A 27,500-nucleotide genomic window follows, 5' to 3' on the forward strand; every position below is an offset into this window, starting at 1 on the left:
TGTGTGTGTGTGTGTGGTTGAAGGAGCTCTTGGTGTGTGTGTGTGTGTGTGTGTGTGTGTGTGTGTGTGTGTGTGTGTGTGTGTGGTTGAAGGAGCTCTTGGTGTGTGTGTGTGTGTGGTTGATGGAGCTCTGGGTGTGTGTGTGTGGTTGATGGAGCTCTTGGTGTGTGTGTGTGGTTGATGGAGCTCTTGGTGTGTGTGTGTGTGTGTGTGTGTGTGTGTGTGTGGTTGAAGGAGCTCTTGGTGTGTGTGTGTGTGTGTGTGGTGGATGGAGCTCTTGGTGTGTGTGTGTGTATGGTTGATGGAGCTCTTGGTGTGTGTGTGTGTGTGTGGTTGATGGAGCTCTTGGTGTGTGTGTTTGTGTGTGTGTGGTTGATGGAGCTCTTGATGTGTGTGTGTGTGGTTGATGGAGCTCTTGGTGTGTGTGTGTGGTTGATGTAGCTCTTGGTGTGTGTGTGTGGTTGATGTAGCTCTTGGTGTGTGTGTGTGTGGTTGATGAAGCTCTTGGTGTGTGTGTGGTTGATTGAGCTCTTGGTGTGTGTGTGGTTGATTGAGCTCTTGGTGTGTGTGTGTGTGGTTGATGGAGCTCTTGGTGTGTGTGTGTGTGTGTGTGGTTGATTGAGCTCTTGGTGTGTGTGTGTGTGTGTGTGTGTGTGTGGTTGATGGAGCTCTTGGTGTGTGTGTGTGTGGTTGATGGAGCTCTTGGTGTGTGTGTGTGTGTGTGTGGTTGATTGAGCTCTTGGTGTGTGTGTGTGTGTGTGTGTGTGTGTGGTTGATGGAGCTCTTGGTGTGTGTGTGGTTGATTGAGCTCTTGGTGTGTGTGTGGTTGATTGAGCTCTTGGTGTGTGTGTGTGTGGTTGATGGAGCTCTTGGTGTGTGTGTGTGTGTGTGTGGTTGATGGAGCTCTTGGTGTGTGTGTGTGGTTGATGGAGCTCTTGGTGTGTGTGTGTGGTTGATGGAGCTCTTGGTGTGTGTGTGTGGTTGATGGAGCTCTTGGTGTGTGTGTGTGTGGTTGATGGAGCTCTTGGTGTGTGTGTGTGGTTGATGGAGCTCTTGGTGTGTGTGTGTGTGGTTGATGGAGCTCTTGGTGTGTGTGTGTGGTTGATGGAGCTCTTGGTGTGTGTGTGTGGTTGATGGAGCTCTTGGTGTGTGTGTGTGGTTGATGGAGCTCTTGGTGTGTGTGTGTGTGTGTGTGTGTGTGTGTGTGTGTGTGTGTGTGTGTGTGTGTGTGTGTGGTTGATGGAGCTCTTGGTGTGTGTGTGTGTGGTTGATCGAGCTCTGGGTGTGTGTGTGTGTGGTTGATGGAGCTCTTGGTGTGTGTGTGTGTGTGGTTGATGGAGCTCTTGGTGTGTGTGTGTGTGTGTGTGTGGTTGATGGAGCTTTTGGTGTGTGTGTGTGTGTGTGTGTGTGTGGTTGATGGAGCGCTTGGTGTGTGTGTGTGGTTGATGGAGCTCTTGGTGTGTGTGTGTGGTTGATGGAGCTCTTGGTGTGTGTGTGTGTGTGTGTGTGTGTGTGTGGTTGATGGAGCTTTTGGTGTGTGTGTGTGTGTGTGGTTGATGGAGCTCTGGGTGTGTGTGTGTGTGTGGTTGATGGAGCGCTTGGTGTGTGTGTGTGGTTGATGGAGCTCTTGGTGTGTGTGTGTGGTTGATGGAGCTCTTGGTGTGTGTGTGTGTGTGTGTGTGTGTGTGGTTGATGGAGCTCTTGGTGTGTGTGTGTGTGTGTGTGGTTGATGGAGCTCTTGGTGTGTATGTGTGGTTGATGGAGCTCTGGGTGTGTGTGTGTGGTTGATGGAGCACTTGATGTGTGTGTGTGGTTGATGGAGCTCTGGGTGTGTGTGTGTGTGTGGTTGATGGAGCTCTTGGTGTGTGTGTGGTTGATGGAGCTCTTGGTGTGTGTGTGTGTGTGTGTGTGTGTGTGTGTGGTTGATGGAGCTCTTGGTGTGTGTGTGTGTGTGTGTGTGGTTGATGGAGCTCTTGGTGTGTGTGTGTGTGTGTGGTTGATGGAGCTCTGGGTGTGTGTGTGTGTGGTTGATGGAGCTCTTGGTGTGTGTGTGGCTGATGGAGCTCTTGGTGTGTGTGTGTGTGTGTGTGTGTGTGTGTGTGTGTGGTTGATGGAGCTCTTGGTGTGTGTGTGTGTGTGTGTGTGTGTGGTTGATGGAGCTCTTGGTGTGTGTGTGTGTGGTTGATGGAGCTCTTGGTGTGTGTGTGTGTGTGTGTGTGTGTGGTTGATGGAGCTCTTGGTGTGTGTGTGGTTGATGGAGCTCTTGGTGTGTGTGTGTGGTTGATGGAGCTCTTGGTGTGTGTGTGTGTGTGTGTGTGTGTGTGTGTGTGTGTGTGTGTGTGTGGTTGAAGGAGCTCTTGGTGTGTGTGTGTGTGTGTGTGTGTGTGTGTGTGTGTGTGTGTGTGTGTGTGTGGTTGAAGGAGCTCTTGGTGTGTGTGTGTGTGTGGTTGATGGAGCTCTGGGTGTGTGTGTGTGGTTGATGGAGCTCTTGGTGTGTGTGTGTGGTTGATGGAGCTCTTGGTGTGTGTGTGTGTGTGTGTGTGTGTGTGTGTGTGGTTGAAGGAGCTCTTGGTGTGTGTGTGTGTGTGTGTGGTGGATGGAGCTCTTGGTGTGTGTGTGTGTATGGTTGATGGAGCTCTTGGTGTGTGTGTGTGTGTGTGTGGTGGATGGAGCTCTTGGTGTGTGTGTGTGTATGGTTGATGGAGCTCTTGGTGTGTGTGTGTGTGGTTGATGGAGCTCTTGGTGTGTGTGTGTGTGGTTGATGGAGCTCTTGGTGTGTGTGTTTGTGTGTGTGTGGTTGATGGAGCTCTTGATGTGTGTGTGTGTGGTTGATGGAGCTCTTGGTGTGTGTGTGTGGTTGATGTAGCTCTTGGTGTGTGTGTGTGGTTGATGTAGCTCTTGGTGTGTGTGTGTGGTTGATGGAGCTCTTGGTGTGTGTGTGTGTGGTTGATGTAGCTCTTGGTGTGTGTGTGTGTGGTTGATGGAGCTCTTGGTGTGTGTGTGGTTGATTGAGCTCTTGGTGTGTGTGTGGTTGATTGAGCTCTTGGTGTGTGTGTGTGTGGTTGATGGAGCTCTTGGTGTGTGTGTGTGTGTGTGTGGTTGATTGAGCTCTTGGTGTGTGTGTGTGTGTGTGTGTGTGTGTGGTTGATGGAGCTCTTGGTGTGTGTGTGTGTGGTTGATGGAGCTCTTGGTGTGTGTGTGTGTGTGTGTGTGTGTGTGGTTGATGGAGCTCTTGGTGTGTGTGTGGTTGATTGAGCTCTTGGTGTGTGTGTGTGTGTGTGTGTGTGTGTGTGTGTGTGTGGTTGATGGAGCTCTTGGTGTGTGTGTGGTTGATTGAGCTCTTGGTGTGTGTGTGTGTGTGTGTGTGTGTGTGTGGTTGATGGAGCTCTTGGTGTGTGTGTGTGTGTGTGTGTGTGTGTGGTTGATGGAGCTCTTGGTGTGTGTGTGTGTGGTTGATGGAGCTCTTGGTGTGTGTGTGTGTGTGTGTGGTTGATGGAGCTCTTGGTGTGTGTGTGTGGTTGATGGAGCTCTTGGTGTGTGTGTGTGGTTGATGGAGCTCTTGGTGTGTGTGTGTGGTTGATGGAGCTCTTGGTGTGTGTGTGTGTGGTTGATGGAGCTCTTGGTGTGTGTGTGTGGTTGATGGAGCTCTTGGTGTGTGTGTGTGTGGTTGATGGAGCTCTTGGTGTGTGTGTGTGGTTGATGGAGCTCTTGGTGTGTGTGTGTGGTTGATGGAGCTCTTGGTGTGTGTGTGTGGTTGATGGAGCTCTTGGTGTGTGTGTGTGTGTGTGTGTGTGTGTGTGTGTGTGTGTGTGTGTGTGTGTGTGTGTGTGGTTGATGGAGCTCTTGGTGTGTGTGTGTGTGGTTGATCGAGCTCTGGGTGTGTGTGTGTGTGGTTGATGGAGCTCTTGGTGTGTGTGTGTGTGTGGTTGATGGAGCTCTTGGTGTGTGTGTGTGTGTGTGTGTGGTTGATGGAGCTTTTGGTGTGTGTGTGTGTGTGTGTGTGTGTGGTTGATGGAGCGCTTGGTGTGTGTGTGTGGTTGATGGAGCTCTTGGTGTGTGTGTGTGGTTGATGGAGCTCTTGGTGTGTGTGTGTGTGTGTGTGTGTGTGTGTGGTTGATGGAGCTTTTGGTGTGTGTGTGTGTGTGTGGTTGATGGAGCTCTGGGTGTGTGTGTGTGTGTGGTTGATGGAGCGCTTGGTGTGTGTGTGTGGTTGATGGAGCTCTTGGTGTGTGTGTGTGGTTGATGGAGCTCTTGGTGTGTGTGTGTGTGTGTGTGTGTGTGTGGTTGATGGAGCTCTTGGTGTGTGTGTGTGTGTGTGGTTGATGGAGCTCTTGGTGTGTGTGTGTGTGTGTGGTTGATGGAGCTCTTGGTGTGTGTGTGTGGTTGATGGAGCTCTTGGTGTGTGTGTGTGTGTGTGAGTGGTTGATAGATACATGTACGCTCAATCCTCTTCCCTCATTGGCTCCTCTTTGTTGTGATCTTATAGGGGCACCAACCCGTTTGCCACGGTGAAGCTTCGCCCGACGTCCACCAATGACAGATCTGGCCCACGGATTCAATGACTCTGGATCACCTGCAATGATCAGCTGCAGTAGCCCAGAATAACTAGAGGAATTAGATTTCTTTGGAATGGTCGACATGAGCAGCACTTTTTAGTGATTAAGTAAAATATATACCATTACCTTTAGATATGGAATGTACATAGTTATGTGGGTGTGCTTTTGAAAGTGTTCGTTTTCGAGAGTTTGGTAGGTTTGTGTTTGACTGCTACTTTTAAAGTGGACTTTTTAAAACATCTGTTTCAGAATTTGCTAACTAAGACTTTAATGATGCAGACTTTAGTTGCAACCTCTGTTTGAATCGTGAAGAACTGTAGTAAGATATCAGGAGCCATGGCCCTGTGTGTTCTGAGATGCTCTGATGAGTGTGTGGAGACAGTATAACTCACATCCCATCAACTGTTAGTGAAGCCATTAAAACAAATGAAAATATCAGTGTACTCAAGACATGGTTTTATTTCTCCTTGGGTTCATTCCTCTCTTCATAACTGGAGCTCATCTTTATCATCTTCCTTTATTGGCATATTGGGGGGGGGGGGGGGGGGGGGAGGGGGAGTGATGGAGGGGATGGGGGGAAGAGAGGATGGAGGGTGGAGGGATGCTAGAGAATGACCAGTGTTTGTGACAAGACAACAATAGGTAGACCCAGGTTCAGGTGAGCAAAATTAAATCATAGTGTACTTTTAAATCAAAGACGTCAACACGTACAGAGTGCTTGTATAAAAAGGGGGTGGAATAAATATAGAGGTGTGTTGGTGGGTACTGCCTCTCCGTCGCCCCCTGTTGGTGGCTCTCACTCCATACGAGGAGGTCCAGAGGGGAGGACAGGGGTCAGGTGGTGGGGTCAGAGGGGTGGGGTTCAGGGGAAGGGAGGGAGGAGGCAGCCAATAGGGCGGCCATGGATATGCCTGTTACTCGTGTACCAAGGCCTCAAACTCTGGAAAAAATATGAAACAATTAAAAAAAAAAGTTAATTATTCAGAAGACAAACAATGCAGATAAAGATATTACTCCAGGACATATGTCCCTTTAGCAGACATGGAAACATGGAAACACAGGCAGGAGTCTCACCGTCGATGCCGATCTTTCCGTCTCCATCCTTGTCGGCAGCTGACAGGAATGTTTGGGTCTCCTTATCAGTCAGGTCTCTGCCCTCGGAGGAGAAGCCCTTCAGTACAAACCTGGAACAAAACCAGAACAAGTTTGGGGTTTAACATCGCACCCTTTAAAGCTGCCGTCCTCCACCGACCTGGCCACCATCTGAGAGGCTTGGCACTGCCGCTGACAGACAGTTATTCCCGGTGATGAACGTCAGTTTGTAGAGGCTAATACCGGGAGGCCGAGGGAGAGATTGACTGTGTGTGTCAAACTGAAATGCCCTCACTGTGAGGTGATCAATATTGATCTCCTGCAAGTGGTGCTCGTATCACTCTGTGCCCTTGAAGGCTGATTGGGAAAATTGCATTAAAGTATGGAGAGAGGGCCGTTCTAAAGCTGATTCACGGGGGCTGCACTCTGAAGTACAGCGCTGACCTCCCAGCCAAATGGAGTGTGTCAAAGAAAAAGGCTTCAGTGCCTGTTTGCACACAGTTCAGGAGTTTGTGTACAGTTTGGGTGTGACAGTCACAACACTGCATCAGTGCATTGTGTGTGTGTGTGTGTGTGTGTGTGTGTGTGTGTGTGTGTGTGTGTGTGTGTGTGAGTGTGTGTGTGTGTGTGCGTGTGTGTGTGTGTGTGTGTGTGCTTGTGTGTGTGTCTGTGCGTGTGTGTGTGTGTGTGTGTGTGCGTGCATTTGGTATGATTTATAGGATAAATATCAAGTTTGCTCAGTGTGGGAGTGCATTATGAAGGGCCTGAGCAGGACACACAATGGGCCTGGGAGTAAGTATATGTGTTTGAATGTGTTTAAAAGATTCTGGTGATTATTTGACTGTCATGTGATTCCTTAAAGACCAAGCAATGTATTAGCATATGCTAGTTTGTGTGTTTTTGTCTGTCGTTTCTCACTTGAGCTCCTCCTCCTCAATGTAGCCACTCTCGTCAACGTCCAGCAGCTTGAAGACCTGCTTGACACTCTCAGCAGACATGGCCTTCAGTCCCACCATGTCAAAGAACTTCCTATAGTCGAAAGAGTCCGCCGCTGTTCAAGGTAGAAGGAAGATATGAATCAGCCTCAAAGACATCAAGCACATTACATACTTAACAAATAATAAACCAAGTCAGCACTAGTCAGCACTAGTTACCTAACCTTGTTCCAGGTGTTTTCAATGACTATTGATTGGTTGCCCTAACAACACAACACATCAAGATCATCCTGGAGAGACTGATATTGGTGCATCTCAGACCTCGGGTGAGCACCTCTCAGGACCCTCTGCAGTTTGCCTACCGCTCAAAAGGTTGAAGTTGAAGATGCCATCATCTACCTGCTTCAGTGAGCCCACCCTCATCTGACCATAGCAGGCAGCACTGTGAGGATCGTGTTCTTTGATTTCTCCAGTGCCTTTAACACGATCCAGCCTACACTGCTGCATGAGAAGCTCCATAAGATGGAGGACACCTCCAGGGTTATTGACTACCTGAGGGACAGCACAGTTAGTGCAGCTGAGGGGATGTGTGTCTGAGGAGGACACAGGAGCATCACAGGGGACTACACTCCCATCTCTCCTCCTCACCCAGTACACCTCTGACTTTCAATACAACTCAGATTCCTGTCATCTGCAGAAGAAAATGTTCAGATGACTCCGCAGTTGTGGGGTGTGTCAGTGGTGGTACGGGGAACTGGTGGGCCGTTTTGTGCCATGGTTTGGGAACAACCACCTCCTCTTAAACGTGACCAAGCTGAAGGAGATGGGTGTGGAGGACCAGGACTATGCTGAACACTATTTCCATCCTGGGAGGAGAGGTGGAGGTCTATATATCTAATTAATTAATACATTAAATCTTTCATCCGTTGATGTAAGCGCTCAACAGAAAGGAGCAGGCAGTCTCACCCTTGAATGCATCCATGGCCTTCTTGATGTTCTCTTCTTTCAACAGGTCTTTCATCGCCATCTTGACAGCTAACACAAACAAGAATGAAGGAAGGAAATGAGTGAGAAAAGCTGTTTGAAGTTGAAGGTTAACTTGGCAGCGTAACCATTGCTAAAAAACAGAAGACAAGATTTTCTAGTGTGGTATTGAATGAGAGACTGTACAACTATGAGATCATGCTCCAAATATTTTAGGTACTGTTCCATTTGTGCACAATTTGAACAGCTGGTTTGTACCGGTCATGGTCCTATATTGCAGTTTGTCATTTTTTGTTTTAATTCTTACAGACAATGCAAACTATTTCACCTTGAAGATACAATCACACAGATATTTCCAGAACTATGACACAAGCTATATACAGTATATTACAACAGTAGCATACGTGTTTGAGTGATTGGCAAACATTAGACCTGTGCTAGGATGCAGTGCTAAATTAAACATCAGAATTGACTGAGTGTTCTTCATGCCGGTGCCAGAGAAATGGCACGCATGTATGCCCATGAGTGTGTGCCCATGTGTGTGTGCCCATGAGTGTGTGCCCATGAGTGTGCGACACATTTAGAAACAGTGGCACCTCATCCAAGCAGCACTGCCAACTTCATTTCATTTTTTTCTTTCCTGTGCAGCATGTAAGCAACTCTGCTGGGACTGATTCCAAGTGGCTGTTCTTTCTTTTTGTATTTAACATTTTTACAAACATGTCATGCTTTTCCTTCCTTGTTTCTCTGCCTCTTCTACAAGTCTCCAGCCTGGCCTCTGTAGGCCTTTCTCCTGCCCTTGATGCTGTAAAACATGCTGGTTCTTAGTACAGACCAATAGTGAGCTATACCAGATCTCTAATACTGTTCATCATATCCTGATGATGTCTGTGTGTGTTAGTGATGCCTTTAGACCTGCCAAACAATTCATCATTTCTGGAAGGTTCCATTGGCGCATTCCAACACTGCTGAGGGACCGACAAACAAGTGATTGGTTGTAATAAACACAAGTCACTGGATTTAAAATGGCTGCAATCATTTTACCGCACATGTGGTGTCCATGAGCTCCTGTGTATGCAGTGTGCATGTGTGTGAAAAATGTATTTCAGAAACCAGACCCTTCCTATTTATACCGGCAGACTTTTCCGTCAAAATGAGTATGATATTGGAAGGAATACCTGTATGCATGTTATCTCTCCCCAATGAATGGAGCCATTGTAAAGGCACCTTGAGTACAGAAAAGTGCTTCAGTAATTCAAGGAACAGCACGAGTAATCCCATCCCATTTCCCTGGCACCGTTACACAAGCAGGCATGAGTGGCTGTACCCTTGCCTCTGAAACTGTACACATCCTTCACTCCAATTACTCTTATCAGCACAGACAGCTGCTAATGGAACCCGGAGAGCTTCCCTCTCTTTCCTGTCCCGTTTCCTTATTTGTGGGTTTCAGTATGCCTTTTCCCTTTGAACAACTGAGATCTAAAGCCAAACACTGGCGATGGCAGTGCCTCAGGTTACTCATGAGATGTCTTCACTATGCCACCTGGTTATTTCGGTATAAAAAACAAGGCCACGGTCAGTTGAAGAGCACAGTCATTAATGAATAAGGCCAATCGGTTTGGAACTTAAGTAATCCCTGAGAAAACGTACTCCTTTTAAGTGTATTGGATTGCAGTTGCTTACATCCCTGTTGTCTCTGCTATACACTGCATTGGTAAAGCTGAAATCACAGGGATCACACACACACACACACACCTTAATGTGGCCTCTAATGTCTGAGCTGCTTCAGCACAAATACCATTGAATATTTACAGTCAATGAAGTACAGCTGTGTGTGTGTGTATATGTGTATGTGTGTGTGTGTGTGTGTGTGTGTGTGTGTGTGTGTGTGTGTGTGTGTGTGTGTGTGGGTGTGGGTGTGGGTGTGTGTGTTTGTGTGTGTGTGTGTGTGTGTGTGTGTGTGTGTGTGTGTGTGTGTGTATGTGTGTGTGTGTGTGTGTGTGAGTGTTTGTGTGTTTGCGTGTGTGTGTGTGTGTGTTGGGCAGGGCAGAAAAAAGATCTCTGTAGAATGTGTTATGCTGTACAAGAAACTCTATCCCTCTGTCTGGATGTTTGTGTGTTTGGCGTGCGTGTGTGTGTGTGTGAATGTGTTCTGAATATGTATGTGTCCACGTAAACCAACGCTGAGATCAGAGGATAAACTTTCGTGACATTTGGAGTCTCTTGGCAGCGTGGGGCTGAAACCCTCTCCAGAGAACTCAGTGTGTGACTCCAACAAACACTATTCTGACCGGGTCATCTGACCACAGGTTCAATAGCTCCTGCTGCAGCATCATTAAGACGAGCATTTATATTGTAAATAAACTGCATATTAAAGCATTTGAGCAAAATTGCATGTATTACATTTTAAAATACAAATGACCTACATATTGTTCATTATCATAAATATACAATAGTTCAGATATAGGTTGGTTAGTTTAGTTTTGATTAATATCAGATATGTCACTTAATTTTAATATTTTTACAACTTTGTGATAGAAAATATTCATAACTGTGGCAATGTCTCCATTTATCATCCCCTAACATGAGATTGTGCTAATCTTCCTGATTTATTTCAGCGTCACCAGTGATGACAAGAGCTATTTTGCAGTATAAATTAGGTTGCATAATGTAGTTCACACTTGTAGGGAATTTGGCAACAAATTTAAGATATTACTTTATGTCAAAATATCACATAGTGGAACAATTGTCATAATGATGAATATATAATTTAATAACTTTTTACATAAAAGTGTTTGGGTGTCACAAGAAATTGCTTTGATTCAATATGTTGGACAATCAAATAACAATCAAATATCAAATTTCATTCCAGTTCAGTAATTTTTTAGGTCTCAAGACATTTTATCAATATTGCCTCAGACAATTAATTAAATAAAGAAATTTGAAGTAAGTATTGAGATCGGCCAATGAGAAATTCCATGCAAGTCTGATGACACTGCTGCAACTATATTTTCGGTCATTCCCCACAAATTACATTTAAAGAAAATGATTTGTCCATATCCTGACCCTATAAAAGTCCTCTCAGTCATTTCTAACCCCCAGGCTTTGCTTCAGTTTGACCCCAGTCTTACCTGCTCGACGAGGTGTGGAGAGACACAAGGATGGAGAGTGAGATGAGGAGAGAGAATGAACCAGAGGTAGGTTGGGGGGGGTCCACTGTTTGTCTTATATAGCCTGGTCCACCCTGGACCCTATTTAAGGAGATGCAGAGGGGTTCCGGCCCAGGACAGAGGGAAGGTGTGACGCACACACAGGGTGGCTCCAGAGTAACCACTGCACTATTAATAATCAACCCCCTACTCCTGCTGTCTTTCTTCTGAGCTCTACCCTGCTACTGCCCAAGAATCCTAACTCTGCACTGTTGTTTCTGTGATGACTGTTATGCTCTTTCATCTTTACCATTGGTGTTCCCTACCCCATGCTCTCTCTCTCTTTCTATTTCCACCTCCCTCTGTTTTCTGTCCTCCTTTATCCATTGCTACAGATCCCTCTTTCTCAAGAGCACTAAAATCTGATCTTTGGCAGTCAGCTCACATCCCTCTCAGAAGTTGTTTGCCTTTCACCACGTCATTTGATCACTTTCTCTCTATCTCTCTCTCTCTTCCACTTCACATCAGTCTCATCGAACGTGCCTTACCAGTGGTGCCACATTTCTGTGGTTGGAAATAATTCACAAGAACAACTGAAAACAAGACATACAAGACAACAGTCTTTAGCCTTACCATCATTCAATTCTATTACATTTTATTTGTATAGCACGCACCTTAACAATAAAAGTGTCTGAATTGTTCAAATGCCACAACCTCACATAGACCTGTTTTAATACCCCTCTCAGCCTATCATTGCTAAATCCCTGCTGAAACTGACTCCCATGCATATCCCCATTAAAATAGACACGTCAATAACCTGTATAGCAACAGAACTGACCCCTGTGCTCCAACACATCTCAGGATGATTGGCCTTTCAGCTCTCACAGTTCCATATTGTTTTTCTATATACAACTTACAAGCATATTTCTCACTCTAAGACCCATCTGTCTCCTTCTCTTTTTCTCTCTCTCTGTCCATCTCCCTCCTCTCACAGGAGGAACTATCTGGTTAGTTTCTGGGGTGACACACTGTTCTGCTGTAATGTGTGCGATGTGTCCATACCTTTTCTCAAGTTCACTGGTTGGAAGGGGTCCCTCCTCTCCCCTAGCCTCTACCTGACACCCAGTCACCTCACCACGTATGACAGATGGGTCCTATTCCATTCCACAGCTTCACCAACATACCTTGTAGTCAATGGTGGCCATAAAGTTATCACTATGTTTTAGACACATATAGCGCTGAGGGATCTGGAGACGTCCTCTGACACCATAAAAAATGAATTTATAGGTACAGGTCTTAGACTAGCTGTAGAGTACTGGCAGTCCATATATTAGTTACGGAAAAAACCTGTAAATAAGGCCTACAATATTCTACTGTATTTCTAGTGAAATAAATGTCTCATGTTTTTTAACTTCTTCATAAAAAATACAAAAACAAACACCAAAACGACTGGGAGGTAGCAAACTTCATAGCTGCCCATTTTCAGCCACATTTGGCAAGGGGGAGGGTATTCATTTCAAGCCCTGTTTCAAGTTCTTGTCCTACATACGCCTTCTTTTCGCCTCTGTCTTTTTCCTCTCTGCTCGCACAATGTTCCGCAAGCGCAATGTGTGTCTGCAATCAAATACATCACAACACATGTCCACCATACCGAGTAGTAACACACATCCTAATGTATGGCTCTCTTTGATCGACCCTTATTTGCCTTTAATATTGATATTATGTTTCCATGGTGATGAGGAACGTGTCTGTGAATGTCAAGGGAAGATGAAAGATGAAATGATGGGAGGAGGGAGGAGAAAACGAGGCCAGTAATTTGATGAACCCTGGAGCTTAGCTAATATAGAGCCGGTCCCCAGAGCTGCTTCAGAGGTAGCTTTCTTTTTAAAGAGGCCCTCAGGACCGCGCGCTTGCAGTTAGGATCTTGGCACGCAGTGCGGTAGAAAATCAGAACTCAGTCACAACCCTAGGTGACCGAAGAACAGTTCTATGCCTTTCTTTTTCACTCACAATCGAATGTTAAGGCGAACTGTGGCCAGAAATAACAGAATATAATCACTATTCATAACATAATAGCTTGCTGTGAGGTACTTTGCAGAAATAACATTGTTCAAGTAGAATAGCTCAATACATCTATTGAGGGGGGTGGACATTTCAGTACATATAATACTATGAAGACGCTTTGTTTCTTCACAGGGGATTAAAAAGCAAAGTAAAGGAAGGGAAAGTCAAAGAAAGACCATCTCAATTTCAGGCCCAACTCTTCCACGAGTTCTAAAACCCTTCACATGTATATTTTCATTGTCTCTAAGGATGATCGCTATTAGTAGAACTAGTACTCCTTAGTGACAGTTTAAGGCCTGTTGAGTTTAAGGACAAGTAAACGCTGATAAAGAGGAGTCAGTTTAAGGCCTGTTGAGTTTAAGGACAAGTAAACGCTGATAAAGAGGAGTCAGTTTAAGGCCTGTTGAGTTTAAGGACAAGTAAACGCTGATAAAGAGGAGTCAGTTTAAGGTGTGTTGAGTTTAAGGACAAGTAAACGCTGATAAAGAGGAGTCAGTTTAAGGCCCGTTGAGTTTAAGGACAAGTAAACGCTGATAAAGAGGATTCTTCTTCCCTCGGGCTAGTCTCAACTGTGCTCTCTGCCCTCCTGTGTCCAGGGTGCCTAGAGAGGGCCACACTATGTTCTCATGTCCCCTATCACATTTCCCTACTTCAGCACTTTCCTGTGGGCACATTTGGTATGGGCTTTGGAGGAGAAAAGAGGAGAGAGAGATTGAGGAGGACAGGGAGAGAGAGAGAGAGAGAGAGAGAGAGAGAGAGAGAGAGAGAGAGAGAGAAAGGAGAGAGGGAGAACACAGAAGGACATAAATAGCACTGGAAACAGATACGCAAAGCAGCCAACAAACATCTATCCAATATCATCTATCCGATGTGAAGAGAGGGACAAACAGAGGACGAGGCGGATGGACAAATAAAGGGAGAGATGAACAGCACAGGACAGGAAGGGCTGAGAGGCGGTCAGAAATGCTGATAATGTTAAATGTTTTAGATGATAATATCCCATATTAATAGACCATATCGCGCCTCCTAAGCTCATAACAGTTATTTGAGTTCCTGAGTTAATGGGGTATATGGGTAAACAGAAAGGGTGGATGGGCCAAAACAAATGTTCACCTTATGTAATCCTCCATTTTAAAACCCAGAAACAGAATGACACATGGTGATAAAAATAAATAAACAGCACAGGAGAAGATACATATAGAGTGAGAGAGAGTGGGAGAGAGTGCGAGTGGAGGAGAAGAAAGGAGACTGGACTGCTACTGCTACTGTTCTAGTAGTACTACAGCAGGTGTTTGGATCTCTCCCTAAAACAGGTGCAAAATGGGAGACCGCATAGCAGACAGTTATGGACCACAGCTGTGTGTGTGTGTGTCTCTCTCTGAGTCTGTGTGTCTGTGTCTGTCTGTCTGTGTGTGTGTGTGTTTGTGAGTGTGTGTTTCTGTGTGAGTGTCAGCATCTGTGTGTGTGCAGGTTATCATTTCTCTAATACGAGACAGCTCCTTCGTGGGTATTAGTCCCATTTTATAAAAATGGCATTAGAATTTGAATGGAAAGTCAATGGCATGACTGTTCCTGAAATAAAGGTGAATATCCATTAAGAGCAACTGAAAATAGAACCCAGTGAACCTCACTTTAATCAGACTATCGATGCTTGAACTTTTCTTTCTTGCCATTCTGTAAATGATAAATTACCTGTCGTTCATTTGTGCAACAAGGACAGTCATGCAATTGACTATCCATTCCAATTCTAATGCCATTATTCATAAAATAAGACTAATAGCCACGAATTAGCTGTCTATTCAGTTACTAAACTAAACTAAACAAGGAAGAGAACTATTCTATGAGGTAGTGTAACAGATCGTTTGAACTGCTGCGGCAATGTTGTGTCCTGAACAATGTGCGCTCCAAAAGTATCAGTGTCAACCTCATCCTTCAACTGTTTTTCAGTCATTCTAGCTCTCCTCAGATTTCTGGAGGGACATGGTGTCAACATTGTGAACATAACCATGTGTATGTTATCACAGTGTACCGCCTGTCAGTCAATCAGGTTTTTTTTTTTTTTTTTGGCACAGCCTTGTGTCCTTATAATGACACTCACACCATTTCTTGAAGTGGCAAGCTGCAAAAGTGGACACACACACACACACACGCACACACACACGCACACACACACGCACACACACACGCACACACACACACACACACACACAGGCACTCATTTGTACATGTACAAAGTATCATCCTTCACTCTTCGCACGATCATGAGCAAAAAAAATCTCACAGCTGCCATGCCCTTGGAGTTAAATGCGTCCTGAACAGTAGTGTCGTAAGATTCGGCAGCGTGTATTAAGGTCACACTTGCTAGCTTTGGACATAGCAGGATAGCTTTGGTGTGGAGTCTTGTCTTGGTAAGGTGAGGCTTTATTGTAGGGACAGAAATAGCTAAGGCAACACAAGCCCGAACATGATTTCAGAGGAGTATCCCCATACTGCTCAACAGTAATGATATCTCCCTGTCCAAGAGCAGTATCACTAGATATTCCATAACATAACAGGACAGAAAATATTTGAAAATAATGGCTAGTAGTCAAATCAAATTGTAGATCAAATTGTGAACTAGTGAATATCAGGTGTTCTGTATTTGAACGTGCCCTAAAACACCCTGGACACTGAATTTGGGCTCCAGAAAAGACCCCTCTGTACTGACATCTAGAGGAGACATTGTGGCACAGCAAACAGAAGTAGGGTTGTGAAGGCTTGGCTTCCAGTCGAGCCCCAAATTAAGAATAGTTCGTCCACATATCTCTCAGCTTTCGCACAACGTTGGTTTGGGCCAAGGAGTCGTGCTTACATCAGTATTCCCTTTGCACCGGGAGGCATGTTTATCTCTGAGAGTTCAAAGTTCAGGGTTAGTAGTCTTTTGCGCTTGGTATATCCAACTCATGGCCTTTCCAGCCCACATAGCAGGTACTGTAGCCCACTTTCACTTTCATTATCATGTTGAATCAAAGGCCACTTTCTGGTTACCATGACGACCCCTCCTCCAAGCCAAGGCTTCATCCATTAGAAATGGACTGAAAATTGCATCTTTGATGTATTAAAAACTTACCATGACAACTAACACTGAATATTCTGTAATGGAAGTTAAGATATATGATCTTGCGTGCACACTGGATGCACAGCTAGAGGACAGAGAAGAGCGATTTCTTGAATTTGAACAAAAGTGTAATATTATTGGATTAAGACTGCACCTTTAATTCAATATCATGATAAAGTTATTAAATGACATTGGCATTGCCATGCTTTTTTATTTTAGGCCTTGTAGAACCTGATAATGTAATAATTTCCCGATAATGTAATAACTCCCGATAATGTAATACAAATTCCTTCATAAGTCCCTAAAACATGTAATAAAACCTGATAATGTAATAATACCCCGATAATGTAATAAAGTGCAGGTTAGCCTCAATTTTGCAGAACCTGATAATGTAATAATTACCTGATATTGTAATAACTTTGGTTGGTGCTGGTCAACTGTCGTTGTTTTGCGCGGCTGAAAATCCAAACTGTACCAGGCCAATCAAATCGTCTTTTGTCATTCGTCAGTCGCTCGGATTGGTTGCAGCGCCATTCCTATTGCGTGGCATTGCGTGCAGAGGCAATTTAACAGACAACCGTTAATCCCGTTAATTTAAATGTCTTCCAAATCAGAATTGTATTTATTCCCTTTAAATTTACATTAACATAAATCCAACATATTGTAGCGAACGTATAAATTGATCGAGAAGACGTTATCTTTCAGTCCAATCGACACCCACAGCTACCCACAGGAGCTCTTTCAAGCTGGGCACCGGTTCACTCACAGCACCTTTCATGCACAGGCACTAGCCAATCAGATCGCGTTTCTGCTCAAGTCTAAAGAGCGCGAAGGTCAAAAATAAAAGATGGCGGACCACACTCCATAGCTGGTCTTGTTTGTACCTATAAATTGTTAGTTTGACATTTTTTTGCTTAGATTTAAAAAAAATAATAATAAAGAGAAATAGACACTGTAAAAGGTCAAAAAACGTTAATTGTAACTGAAAAATAAGTGAGGATTTGCGAGGTGTGTGAGCCTCCTAGCTAATGTTAGCATGCTACTACCTACAATCTTAACAACTTGCTAGCGGTGTGATTGGTTTGTTGACCTGTCAATCTCACTATAACATCTATGTTGTCAACACAACTCCATGCGCCAGACTCCTCCTCCGTCATCCGTTGGATCGTGTCAGTCAGGAGTAATTGAAAAGAAGATACATCTCACTAATGTGGGAGGATGTGTGCCATCGACACAATAACAGGGTAGCTATGTTTTTTTGGCACTAGGCCCAGTATATTATAAACAATATTTTATGCAATTTATATAGTAGGGGGTCCCTGCTCATCTCGCCATCAGTTTGGGGGTCCCTGGCCTGAAAAACGTTGAAGACCCCTGGCCTATACCATTGGGATCAAAATATGAGCAAAACAATAGTGGGTGGTTGTCTACACAGCATCACTACTTGGTCTGAATAACTGGTGTCCCAACATTTCAGCACTGACCAAAGTTTTTACAATATCAGGAATTTATTACATTATCAGGTTCTGCAAAATTGAGGCTAACCTGATAATGTAATAACTTCCAATTAATGTAACATTTTATTACATTATTGGTATGGCGATTGTTACATTATTGGGAAATGCACTTTATTACATTATTGGGATATTATTACATTATCAGGTTTTATTACATCTTTTAGGGACTTATGAGGGATTTTTTTATTACATTATCAGGGTTATTACGTTATCAGGAAATTATTACATTATCAGGTTCTACAGGCCTAAGTTAACAAAAGTGTTTTGGAGGCATGGAGGCATTGCCTTATGAAGTAATTGCCATATCGGTTAATGTTTTTTGTTGCCTATGGGTCATTGAATTGGGGGGTGTGTGGGGTGTGTGTGTGGGGGTGGGGGGGGGGGTTGACATGAAATAACTTACACTTGGAATAATATTTTACTGAACTGAATCAATGCATTAGTTTGTGTGAATAACACATGGACTGCCAGATAGACATAAACATAAGAAGCCAAATATTTTGATTACCAATTTTGAAGGCACTTGGGGCTCTCATGGTGTCTAACCCTACATTTAGGAGATGGTTTTATGAAAAGCTTCTTACAATATAGTGCAGGGGCCGTATTCACAAAGAATCTTAGGGCTAAAAGTTAGCCTGACGATGTCATACTCATAATTCTAGTCAGAATATGAGTCTGAGACCGGACCACTGGGCTGTGATTATGGGGTGTGTTTCAACGAACCAGGAAAGAAAATTCCTCTTCGCTGAATTGGATACCTAGAACCAATCAGAGCAACGTAGTATTATTACCATCTGATAGATTAAACTTTTACCTGATCTCGTAGGAAGGACGGCAAAAACATCTTTTCAATCGACAAATGCCTTGATCGCGTTTCTCTGTTCCTCTTTCAAAATGAATGCGCTGTCAATATCTGTTGAGACGTTACTTAATTAGCACTCAAGGCTAGAAGCTACCATTAGTTCTAATGTTCTTTTTGTCTACGCTGTTAGCATAACCTTTCAATAATGGTCTAGAGTGCATAAGTTAAGACCTACAATCCTAGGCAACATTGGTGTTGCGTATACACAACTAACCGAGTCAATGTAGACATAAAAAAAGTCGTGTAGATACCTTAAATCATATCAAATATGTCCCACTAAGCTCCCGAGACGGCGCCATCTTTGTTCGATGTATACCGGTATTCTATCTATGTCTGTCCATCAACGTATAAAGCCCGCCCTTACAATTTGAATGGTCAGATCCCTTTTCGGGGCCGTTTAAACCCTCCCAACTAGCTCGACTCCAGACTGAATCTCCCGGACCAAAAATTTTGTGGGCGGAGTTCAGGCTGGTATCCAGGCTAGCTAAAAGTAGCTCATAAGTGGCGAATTTAGGAGAAACTCCTAAAAATAATGGGCGTGTCAGTCTTAAATGTAGGACTCCTATTTTTTTTTACTAAGAGCAATTCACAAAATATTTTATCCCTAAAAGTAGCACCTAAGTCTAGGACAGCTTAAAACTCCTCATGAGGACTCCTAAATCACTAAGACCTATTCACAAAATATCGTAAGATGGCTGCAGCCGACTTGGAATTGATAAAAGACATTGCTTAAACCGTGAAGGTATTAATATTGTCGTAGAATTAGCGCGGGATGCAATGACGCCTTTAAACAACGATGTGTCCCGAAGTAAAATGTTTGGAAACATAAAGATAACCTATTTGGCTTCGCGGAAAACGCAAATGACGACACTGGGAATCATCAGTCAGCCGTTTAATTCATCAAACTATCAACGCACTGTAGACCCCACATCATCCAACAGTTTATCCAGTTGCCTTTGGACAATCGCCAATTACACAAGATCAAAGTAAATTCCATGGCGATCGCAGGAATGTCCAGTGACGGGACACACATTACAATAATTCGTCCACCGTGGCCTGGATGTACCGATGACTCGTGCATTTCAACGGAGAGCGGTCGCAGGTTTTTGAGAACTTACCAGCTGGATGCCGCTGGGGTGACAGTGGCTATTGGTCCTGGGACCAGTAGGCTTTCGCCTAGGCTACGGTTCACGTTCGTTTCGCTTTGATCAATTAAGATTGGAGGGCTTGAAGGGCCGTATGTGCTGATATTTGAAGTGGTCAAGGGCTGGAAATATAATATCCTAACAATTTGCTGGGTGCTTTAATTATTACTGCCTTGATTACATGCAATTGCCATATACAGCCGCGGAAAAAATTAAGAGACCACTTCAAAATTATCAGTTTCTCTGGTTTTACTATTTATTGGTATGTGTTAAAGTAAAATGTACATTTTAGTTTTATTCTATAACCTACTGGCAACATTCCTACCAAATTTCAAATAAAAATATTGTCATTTAGATCATTTATTTGCAGAAAAATGACAATTGGTCAAAATAGCAAAAAAGATGCAGTGTCTTCAGATCTCGTATAATGCCAAGAAAACAACTTCATATTCATTTTTAAACTACACAATACTAATGCTTACACTTAGGAAGAGTTCAGAAATCAATATTTGGTGGAATAACCTTGATTTAAAATCACAACTTTCATGTGTCTTGGCATGCTCTCCACCAGTCTTTCACATTGCCGTTGGGTGACTTTATGCTACTCCTGGCGCAAGAATTCAAGCAGCTCGGCTTCTTTTCATGGCTTGTGACCATCCATCTTCCTCTTGATCACATTTCAGAGGTTTTTTATGGGATTCAGGTCCCGAAATTGGGCTGGCCATGACAGGGTCCTGATCTGGTGGTACTCCATCCACACCTTTACTGGCCTGGCTGTGTGGCATGGAGCATTGCCCTGCTGGAAAAAACATTTCTCAGAGTTGGGGAACATTGTCAGAGCTAAAGGAAGCAAGTTTTTCTTCCGGGACAACGTTGTACTTTGCCTGGCTGAGGTTTGTAAAAGACCATAAAGATTGAAAAAAGCGGACTGGAGGGTCTTCTAGTTCGTCTTCTCTGATGAGTCCAATTTTCAGCTTTGCCCAACACATGGTCGTCTGATGGTTAGACGGAGACCTGGAGAGGCCTACAAGCCAGAGAGTCTTGCACCTACTGTGAAATCGGACTCATCAGAGAAGACGAACTTAGAAGAACCTCCAGTCCGCTTTTTCAATCCTTATGGTCTTTTACAAACCTCAGCCAGGCAAAGTACAACGTTGTCCCGGAAGAAAAACTTGCTTCCTTTTGCTCTGACAATGTTCCCCAACTCTGAGAAGTGTTTTTTCCAGCAGGGCAATGCTCCATGCCACACAGCCAGGCCAGTAAAGGTGTGGATGGAGTACCACCAGATCAGGACCCTGTCATGGCCAGCCCAATTTCGAGACCTGAATCCCATAAAAAAACCTCTGAAATGTGATCAAGAGGAAGATGGATGGTCACAAGCCATGAAAAGAAGCCGAGCTGCTTGAATTCTTGCGCCAGGAGTAGCATAAAGTCACCCAACGGCAATGTGAAAGACTGGTGGAGAGCATGCCAAGACACATGAAAGTTGTGATTTTAAATCAAGGTTATTCCACCAAATATTGATTTCTGAACTCTTCCTAAGTGTAAGCATTATTATTGTGTAGTTTAAAAATGAATATGAGCTTGTTTTCTTTGCATTATTTGAGATCTGAAGACACTGCATCATTTTTGCTATTTTGACCAATTGTCATTTTTCTGCAAATAAATGATCTAAATGACAATATTTTTATTTGAAATTTAGTAGGAATGTTGCCAGTAGGTTATAGAATAAAACTAAAATGTACATTTTACTTTAACACATACCAATAAATAGTAAAACCAGAGAAACTGATAATTTTGAAGTGGTCTCTTAATTTTTTCCGCGGCTGTATATTGATCGCTTTCTATTTATCTTATCGTGCAAAGTGTCATTCCCGTTGGATGCACAAACTTGTCATCATGCGTGTGCATTCTGCTAACTGCACTGTCCATAACTATTTAATATGACTTAATTTGAAGCCTAGGTTATTCTCTTATTTTCAGTTGATATAGTGGGATTGTTAGAGGGACGTCACGAATGAGTTTTTAATGAGAGAGCCTGTCAACAACCAATCACCGTCCTCACCCCTTCTAAACTCGTGCATGAGAATCGACGTCATCCATAGCAACGGAGTTTTTATCTTAAGCTTAGGAGTTGGTATTATCCTTAGTATGAGTAGGTCTCAGAGCCGTTGTGAATCACTTTTAAGAAATTACTCCTACGTAAAAGGTTTTAGCGCGAGTTAGGAGCACTCCTAGTGGTAAGATAAAAGGCTTTGTGAATACGGCCCCAGATCTACATTTTGAATCAGAATGTGTTCTCCCTGGGTATTGCAGTAAGACCATGGTTTTATGAGTGTAACAATACATGAGCACTTTTCTGTACCAGTTCAGTTACAGTAACACACCTGGGATTTTTTCCAATGTGGGCAATTCAGAATTAAAGATTTTGAGGAGGGCGGTTCACCTCCCGACAATTATGAAAACGTTGGTGGTGGTGTGTCACCTTCCACCTCAGATACATTATCAACCCACGACCCAGCTGATGTTTTAATAGACTGCAGGGGAGGCTGGACTGTAAACCTTGAAGATAAGGAGGGTATCAATGTGTATTATTGACTGACTTTGGAGGTGTAAGAGATGATTTCACAGTCACAACTGACTTTGATCTGTTGCTACCACATATTACCTTTTTTCAACAGAAAATATGTATAGGAAATGTAGTCAATGGTCATACAATCAGCCACATGCAGGGACGTGCACAGGAGTGGGCTAAGGTTGCTCGGGCAACTGCCCGTTTGCCCTCCTCGACTGAAGTTGCCCCTCCGAAGGAAATATATATATATATTTGCGATCAGGGGACTGGGGTTAGTGAGAGTTTAAAATGATATTGGCAAAATTTGCGATCAGATGACGGGGCGTGGCAGCAGAGGTTAGTGAGAGTTTAAAATGATATTGGAAAAATTTGCGATCAGATGACGAGGGCGTGGCAGCGGAGGTTAGTGAGAGTTTAAAATGATATTGGCAAAATTTGCGATCAGATGACGGGGCGTGGCAGCGGCTGTGAAAAAATGTAATAATGTGTTGCCCTTTTTTTAGGGCAGAGCAACTCTGCACGTCCCTGGACACATGTAGTGAATCAGTATATAAACTTGCAGGAACTTGTAAAGATCCCAATGCAGTGAACAGTAGGACACTGATACATCAATTATGTCCCCTGTGTTACCAAGGCAGCACAAATAGTGCTTTCTAACACTACGTGTTTCACTTCATTACTCCTTCCAGTATGTCCAAACCTATAAACAAGCCATGAACCCTGGCAAGCAAAAATAACCTCGGCTAAAATGAATAATTTGCATAAAACATATGATCCTCTCACTTCATCTTCTGAAATTTCGCTTCCTGGTTTTAAAGTTGCAGGAAGAGCGACATCTGTGTCCTGATGAAGTTGACTCAGCACACTAACTGACCTCTCTCCTGGCATAGCTTTCTTTTGTTTTTTCCCTTTTTTTACCTTTACCTCGGCGTAGGAATCAAACCCTCCGGCCAACATGGCGCTCCCGCGCCAACTGCGTGATGAAAGGTAAGGAAGATGTCATTGTTTGCCTGTGGCTGTCATTGGACTCTACATAGTCACGGAAAGAAATGTCGATTGTGTTGGCTACACTGGTTACTTCACTATACAAGAATCTATCAGAAAACATCTGAGTTTGCGAACGCTTTTCCAATTTTGGGTAGGCGACTATCTTTTGAAAAGTTCGAAAACTGCTCTGAAGTATTTGTTATGTTGTACTATATTTTCACCTTGCTTTTTTGTATCTGTAGTTAACTGTTAACCCAACGGATATATGTAGGCTAGTCCTTATACTGGTATTCGGCAGTATTCGAAGTTTTAATCAACGAAGCCACAGGCATTGTCCAAGCGGAGAAGCTCAATCGTTCCCCTTATTTTAGGAACTCAGTTTATATTTTTGTCTGACTGATGTTCTACGGAAGAAATGTATTAAATCCATACAGTTTTAATTGAAAAGAGTTGAGGGGGTGATGCACTCGTGTTCTTTTATGGTGTGTTAGAAACGTTTCTAAAAATTCTCTCTCCCCCTCCCAGTGATTTTGATCAGCTTCCAGATAACATCCCCATCAGTGCAACCATAGCAGACATTGTGGAAAAGAAGGGGTTCATCGTCTATTATGTAATCTTTCTGTTTATTTTCTGTAAATAATTACCAGTTTAGTCATTCTCTATTTAAATGAGGTCACTAACATGTGGTCATTCTCTCTTTCTCTCTGTCTCGCTCTCTCTGTCTTTGTCTGCTAATTATTTTAGCAATTTGTGATAACTGTGAAGACTAAGGGTGGTAGTAAGTACCTGATTTACCGACGCTACAACCAGTTCTTCAGCCTGCACCAGAGGATGGAGCTCAAGCTAGGAGCTCAAACCGGCTCTTACACGTGCACTCTTCCCTCCCTGCCAGGTGTGTGTATAAGTTGTTCACCAGAATACACAGTGCTATTTAAACCAACAGCCATACCTCTGCTGAGACTCAGTGGGAGGAACCAGTGACACCAAACCAGTATGATGTTATTAGTGGTTCTAACCTTGCTAATATTCAGAAAGGTTCAACAGTATGTTCCTAAAAGGGCTCTTATAGGCATGTCCTGACAGTAAGGTACACTTGGAGGGAGTCAAGTGCCGGGCGGATAAGCAGAGGAGAAAGGAAGAAGGTTGGGACGAAAGTATTCACATTGAGCTAATAAAATCAGGCGAAAGAAGGGATGGAGGGAAGAGAGCGATGCTGCATAGCCCAGGGTACACATGAGTAATTAGCTTAGCAGTTGAGAGCCTAATTATGTTTGTGCATTGGCAGCTGTCTCTGTAGACTCTGCTTTGCGCTGCCTTTGTATCTACTTTAATCAATTGCGGCCTGCATGGATAAGATAATGTTGATCTAAAGTGGAGGGGTCTGCGGCCACATGTCCTTTTAAAGCGGCCTTTTGACAGGTGACAGGGCAGTGAAGGACAGGAAATGTAATGACCTGACAGCTCAAAGGAATGAGGGACTGAGTGGAGAGGTTTGGACTTCTGGTCGTGAGAGTTTGAAGATTAGGTTCAAATTGCTGTCAGAGAGATTCACACTTTCTTTCTTTCTTTTTTCTTTCTTTCTTTCCATATAATATTTTGGAAAGTCATGACCTCTCACATGTTCGTCTTAATGTCTCTAGCTCTCTGTCTCTTTCCAGCCCTCTTGAGGAGATAGCTTTTCTGGTATGCAGTTTGCAGAGCACTTCCAGGTGTGTGAGACTAGACGCTCTGCCTAGTACAATGAAAGGGTTGTTCTTCCAACAAATACTTGACATTAGTCACTTTTGAAATCCTTTTAGACTGTTGTATCAACGACACATCTTTTCTCCTGTCATGGTCCTCTCTCTCTCTCTCTGTCTCTCTCTCTCTCTCTCTCTCTCACACTCTCCTCTTTTTGTGACAGTCTTTTCTCTTATCCTCTCCTTCTGGGTGTGGTCTCTCTCTGGCAGGCATTTCAGCTTTAATTGGATAACAGTAAACTGCAGCAGCCCAACGCTTGGCAGCGGATCACAGATTCTCATTTAGTTGTCTGTAGGCTCTTGGCCCCACTCACTTCACTGGATTTGATGTCTTTCACTCAGGAAAGCCTTCTCTTGACTGTCCAGCACAGCAGGAGGATGGTGCATGACTGACTTAGGTGTTATGGTCTGTTATAAGGGCTCAGAACATTACACTTTCTCTTTGAGGAGATGTAATGTGTGTGTGTGTGTGTGTGTGTGTGTGTGCGTGTGTGCGTGTGTGAGTGTGTTTGTACACGCATGTGTGCCCCTTTGATGTGTTAATTTATTGTGGTGGGAGTTATTTAATTTAAGAACATTAAGATTAGTTAAATCAAAATATAATTAAAAAAACAACACACATCAATTGAAACTTTCCCTTGTTAAAGCCCCTTTGGTTTTACTTAGGCAGTGAGATTTATTAGGCTTATGAGAGCCATTCATTCTAAAAAAAAAGCAAAAGACAGCAGAAGAGGGAGTGTGAGACTGACAGAGGGACAGAGATTATTGCGCATTAAGATGGTACTAAATTTAGATTAACAGGAGTTGGAAATGGCCTTGTCTGAATTGGTGGCAAGCCTAATTGTAATCTCTGAGAATACGTAGCCCCCCCCCCCCCCCCCCTTAGTTTTTAAAATATGTATATTTAAAATCCCCCACAGATCTATGCCAATCCACATTGATTAATTAAAGCTCATTATGGAGGCATAGGCTTTACAACAAATATGGCTGTCAACATATATCACTGTTTAAATGAATAACTCGTTTGGTTCATTACATGTAAATGTGTTTTGTTTATATGGAAGACAGATAATTAAAGTCTCATTACTGCAAACTAATAAAGGCTGTTTACTGGATTTTTCATACCTGGATACCTTAGGCTGTTGAGTAAATGAGCCGTGGGAATCACCTCTTCCTGACTTCTGACTTATGTTTCTTTGCAGGGAAGAAATTCATAGGAAATAAGAAAGAGATAGCCGAAAACAGAATCCCAGAGCTCAACGTTTACATGAAGGTGAGGGCGAGTGCTTTGCCTCAAGAGCTGTGGTCTTTTAGCACCTAAAGAGGAGTTGTGTGTAAGCCTCTTACTGTATGTAGTGCAGGTGAAATGGCACTCAAAAGGTCATTTCTTTGTGGTCTGTGTTTACACCTCTTGTGTGTTTGAGCTCAATGCATTCAGACTCCTAGTTCCCCTTTTCATTTACTTCTCTTTTCTCTTCTCTATTTCCTCTCATGCCTATTTCCTCACAGGGAACAACAAATTGAGAAACCAGTATTGTGTTACTGATGAAACATTTAATTACTTGATAATAAGGCCTGATTATTATGCTAATCCCTCTCTCTCTCTCTCTCTCTCTCTCTCTCTCTCTCTCTCTCTCTCTCTCTCTCTTTCTCTCTCTCTCTCTGTTCTCTTTCTGTGTTTCAGAAGTTGCTTAGTTTGCCCACATGGGTTATGCTAGATGATTCAATTAGAATGTTCTTCTACAAGACGGAATCTGATAGCCAGCCGGACCCACAGGCCTTGCGGCGCCAGAGACCCCCCACACGCAGAGTGTAGGAACCCACTTACACAACACCCTATGCTACAAACACCCACATGCAAGGAGCTTCATGCTGAAAACTTTACATTTTGGCTCCAAACACTACTGTGCACTATAAGCACTCTCACACCCACCTAAGATTGTCTTTGCCATGAGCATTAAAGCTACTTTAGCATCATATTTTCTACTGCCCAGTCTATAAAATACCTCTGCCCTCACAGTGATTATGATGCAAAGACAGCTATTGGGGCAGTAGTGGTCAAAACCTCTGTCTTGGTTCCAGTAATGTGTCCATGTTGTGAAACTCCACTCTGGTATTTCCCATGTGTCTGTAAGCTGTTCTGTGGTTCACTGCTAAAAATGAGCTGGAGCTTCCTCTCTCTGAATGCAGTGTTGTAATGCAGGAGTTAACCACACATCACATAATGTTGCAACTTTTCTGTTTCTGTCTTCCCAGGAAAACCATCAAGCCCAAAACTGACCTGCTCTCCTCCCCAAGAGCTGAGGTATGTTCACCGTCTCCTTGGCAACCACTTCAACACTAGCCAGCACAAACCAAACATGCATGACATCAGACTATTATGGTCAGGGAACCATAAGATGGGTGTGCAAGGCAGATATCACAAGATGGTAACAGACCACAGTATTGTGTCATCCTGACATAATCAGTTGAGGGACATGTTCTTCTTTGTAGGGTTGTGTGGGGTTTAGATGACGCAGAGCTAAGTGTCTCAATGTCTTTCTTAATGCAGATTTAAAATGGGAGAGGATGTAGGTTTACTCACTGAGAAGTTGGGATGTCATTTGACCTTTGCGATTAGTATAAGATTTCTTATGAAATTATTCATAGTAATTCATTTTCTTATTCATTATTCATATTGAGTTATGTTACATTAGGAACATGTGCCATTAATAGAGAACATAAACACAAAATTCCAACAGGACATGGACAGAATTGCAGGATTTTTTTCAGGGAACAAACCATCAAAGCCACTGCTG

At 43.5% G+C, this 27,500-nt stretch overlaps 3 protein-coding genes across 3 annotated transcripts in view; 2 read left to right on the top strand and 1 right to left on the bottom strand.

Annotated features, from left to right (window-relative positions):
* baiap2l2b (BAR/IMD domain containing adaptor protein 2 like 2b) overlaps positions 1–4,562 on the top strand; it is a gene marked incomplete at both ends in the record, with an annotated part of 16,814 nt that extends 12,252 nt beyond the window's left edge. Inside the window, one exon of the mRNA XM_080844243.1 lies at positions 4,487–4,562. Within this exon, the coding sequence (XP_080700369.1) occupies positions 4,487–4,562 (76 nt within the window). The remainder of the gene's footprint in view (positions 1–4,486) is intronic.
* A 547-nt stretch (positions 4,563–5,109) lies between these two features.
* Positions 5,110–10,826, bottom strand: pvalb7 (parvalbumin 7). The gene is made up of 5 exons (XM_080854544.1): positions 10,699–10,826; positions 7,550–7,618; positions 6,567–6,699; positions 5,631–5,740; positions 5,110–5,496 (listed from the first exon to the last, which is right to left on the bottom strand). The coding sequence occupies exons 2-5, from the start codon at positions 7,608–7,610 to the stop codon at positions 5,471–5,473; spliced, it is 330 nt and encodes a 109-aa protein (XP_080710670.1). The 5' UTR covers positions 7,611–7,618; positions 10,699–10,826; the 3' UTR covers positions 5,110–5,470.
* Positions 10,827–22,931: 12,105 nt separating this feature from the next.
* Positions 22,932–27,500, top strand: part of ncf4 (neutrophil cytosolic factor 4) — a gene marked incomplete at both ends in the record, with an annotated part of 21,551 nt that continues 16,982 nt past the window's right edge. The window contains 6 exons of the mRNA XM_080856834.1: positions 22,932–22,963; positions 23,489–23,573; positions 23,708–23,855; positions 25,905–25,975; positions 26,387–26,514; positions 26,959–27,007. Coding sequence (XP_080712960.1) covers positions 22,932–22,963; positions 23,489–23,573; positions 23,708–23,855; positions 25,905–25,975; positions 26,387–26,514; positions 26,959–27,007 — 513 coding nt within the window. The remainder of the gene's footprint in view (positions 22,964–23,488; positions 23,574–23,707; positions 23,856–25,904; positions 25,976–26,386; positions 26,515–26,958; positions 27,008–27,500) is intronic.

This window comes from Sprattus sprattus, assembly GCF_963457725.1.
Source record: "Sprattus sprattus genome assembly, chromosome: 1".
Lineage (NCBI taxonomy): Eukaryota > Metazoa > Chordata > Actinopteri > Clupeiformes > Clupeidae > Sprattus > Sprattus sprattus.

What these genes read in the sequence shown, in the direction of transcription:
- pvalb7 (XM_080854544.1), bottom strand. Translation starts at nt 7,610, where the DNA reads ATGGCGATGAAAGACCTGTTGAAAGAAGAGAACATCAAGAAGGCCATG. An exon ending in GGCCATGGATGCATTCAAGG is followed by an intron (nt 6,700 to 7,549) that starts GTGAGACTGCCT and finishes TACCTTGAACAG; the next exon opens with CGGCGGACTCTTTCGACTAT. An exon ending in ATTGAGGAGGAGGAGCTCAA is followed by an intron (nt 5,741 to 6,566) that starts GTGAGAAACGAC and finishes GTTTTGTTCCAG; the next exon opens with GTTTGTACTGAAGGGCTTCT.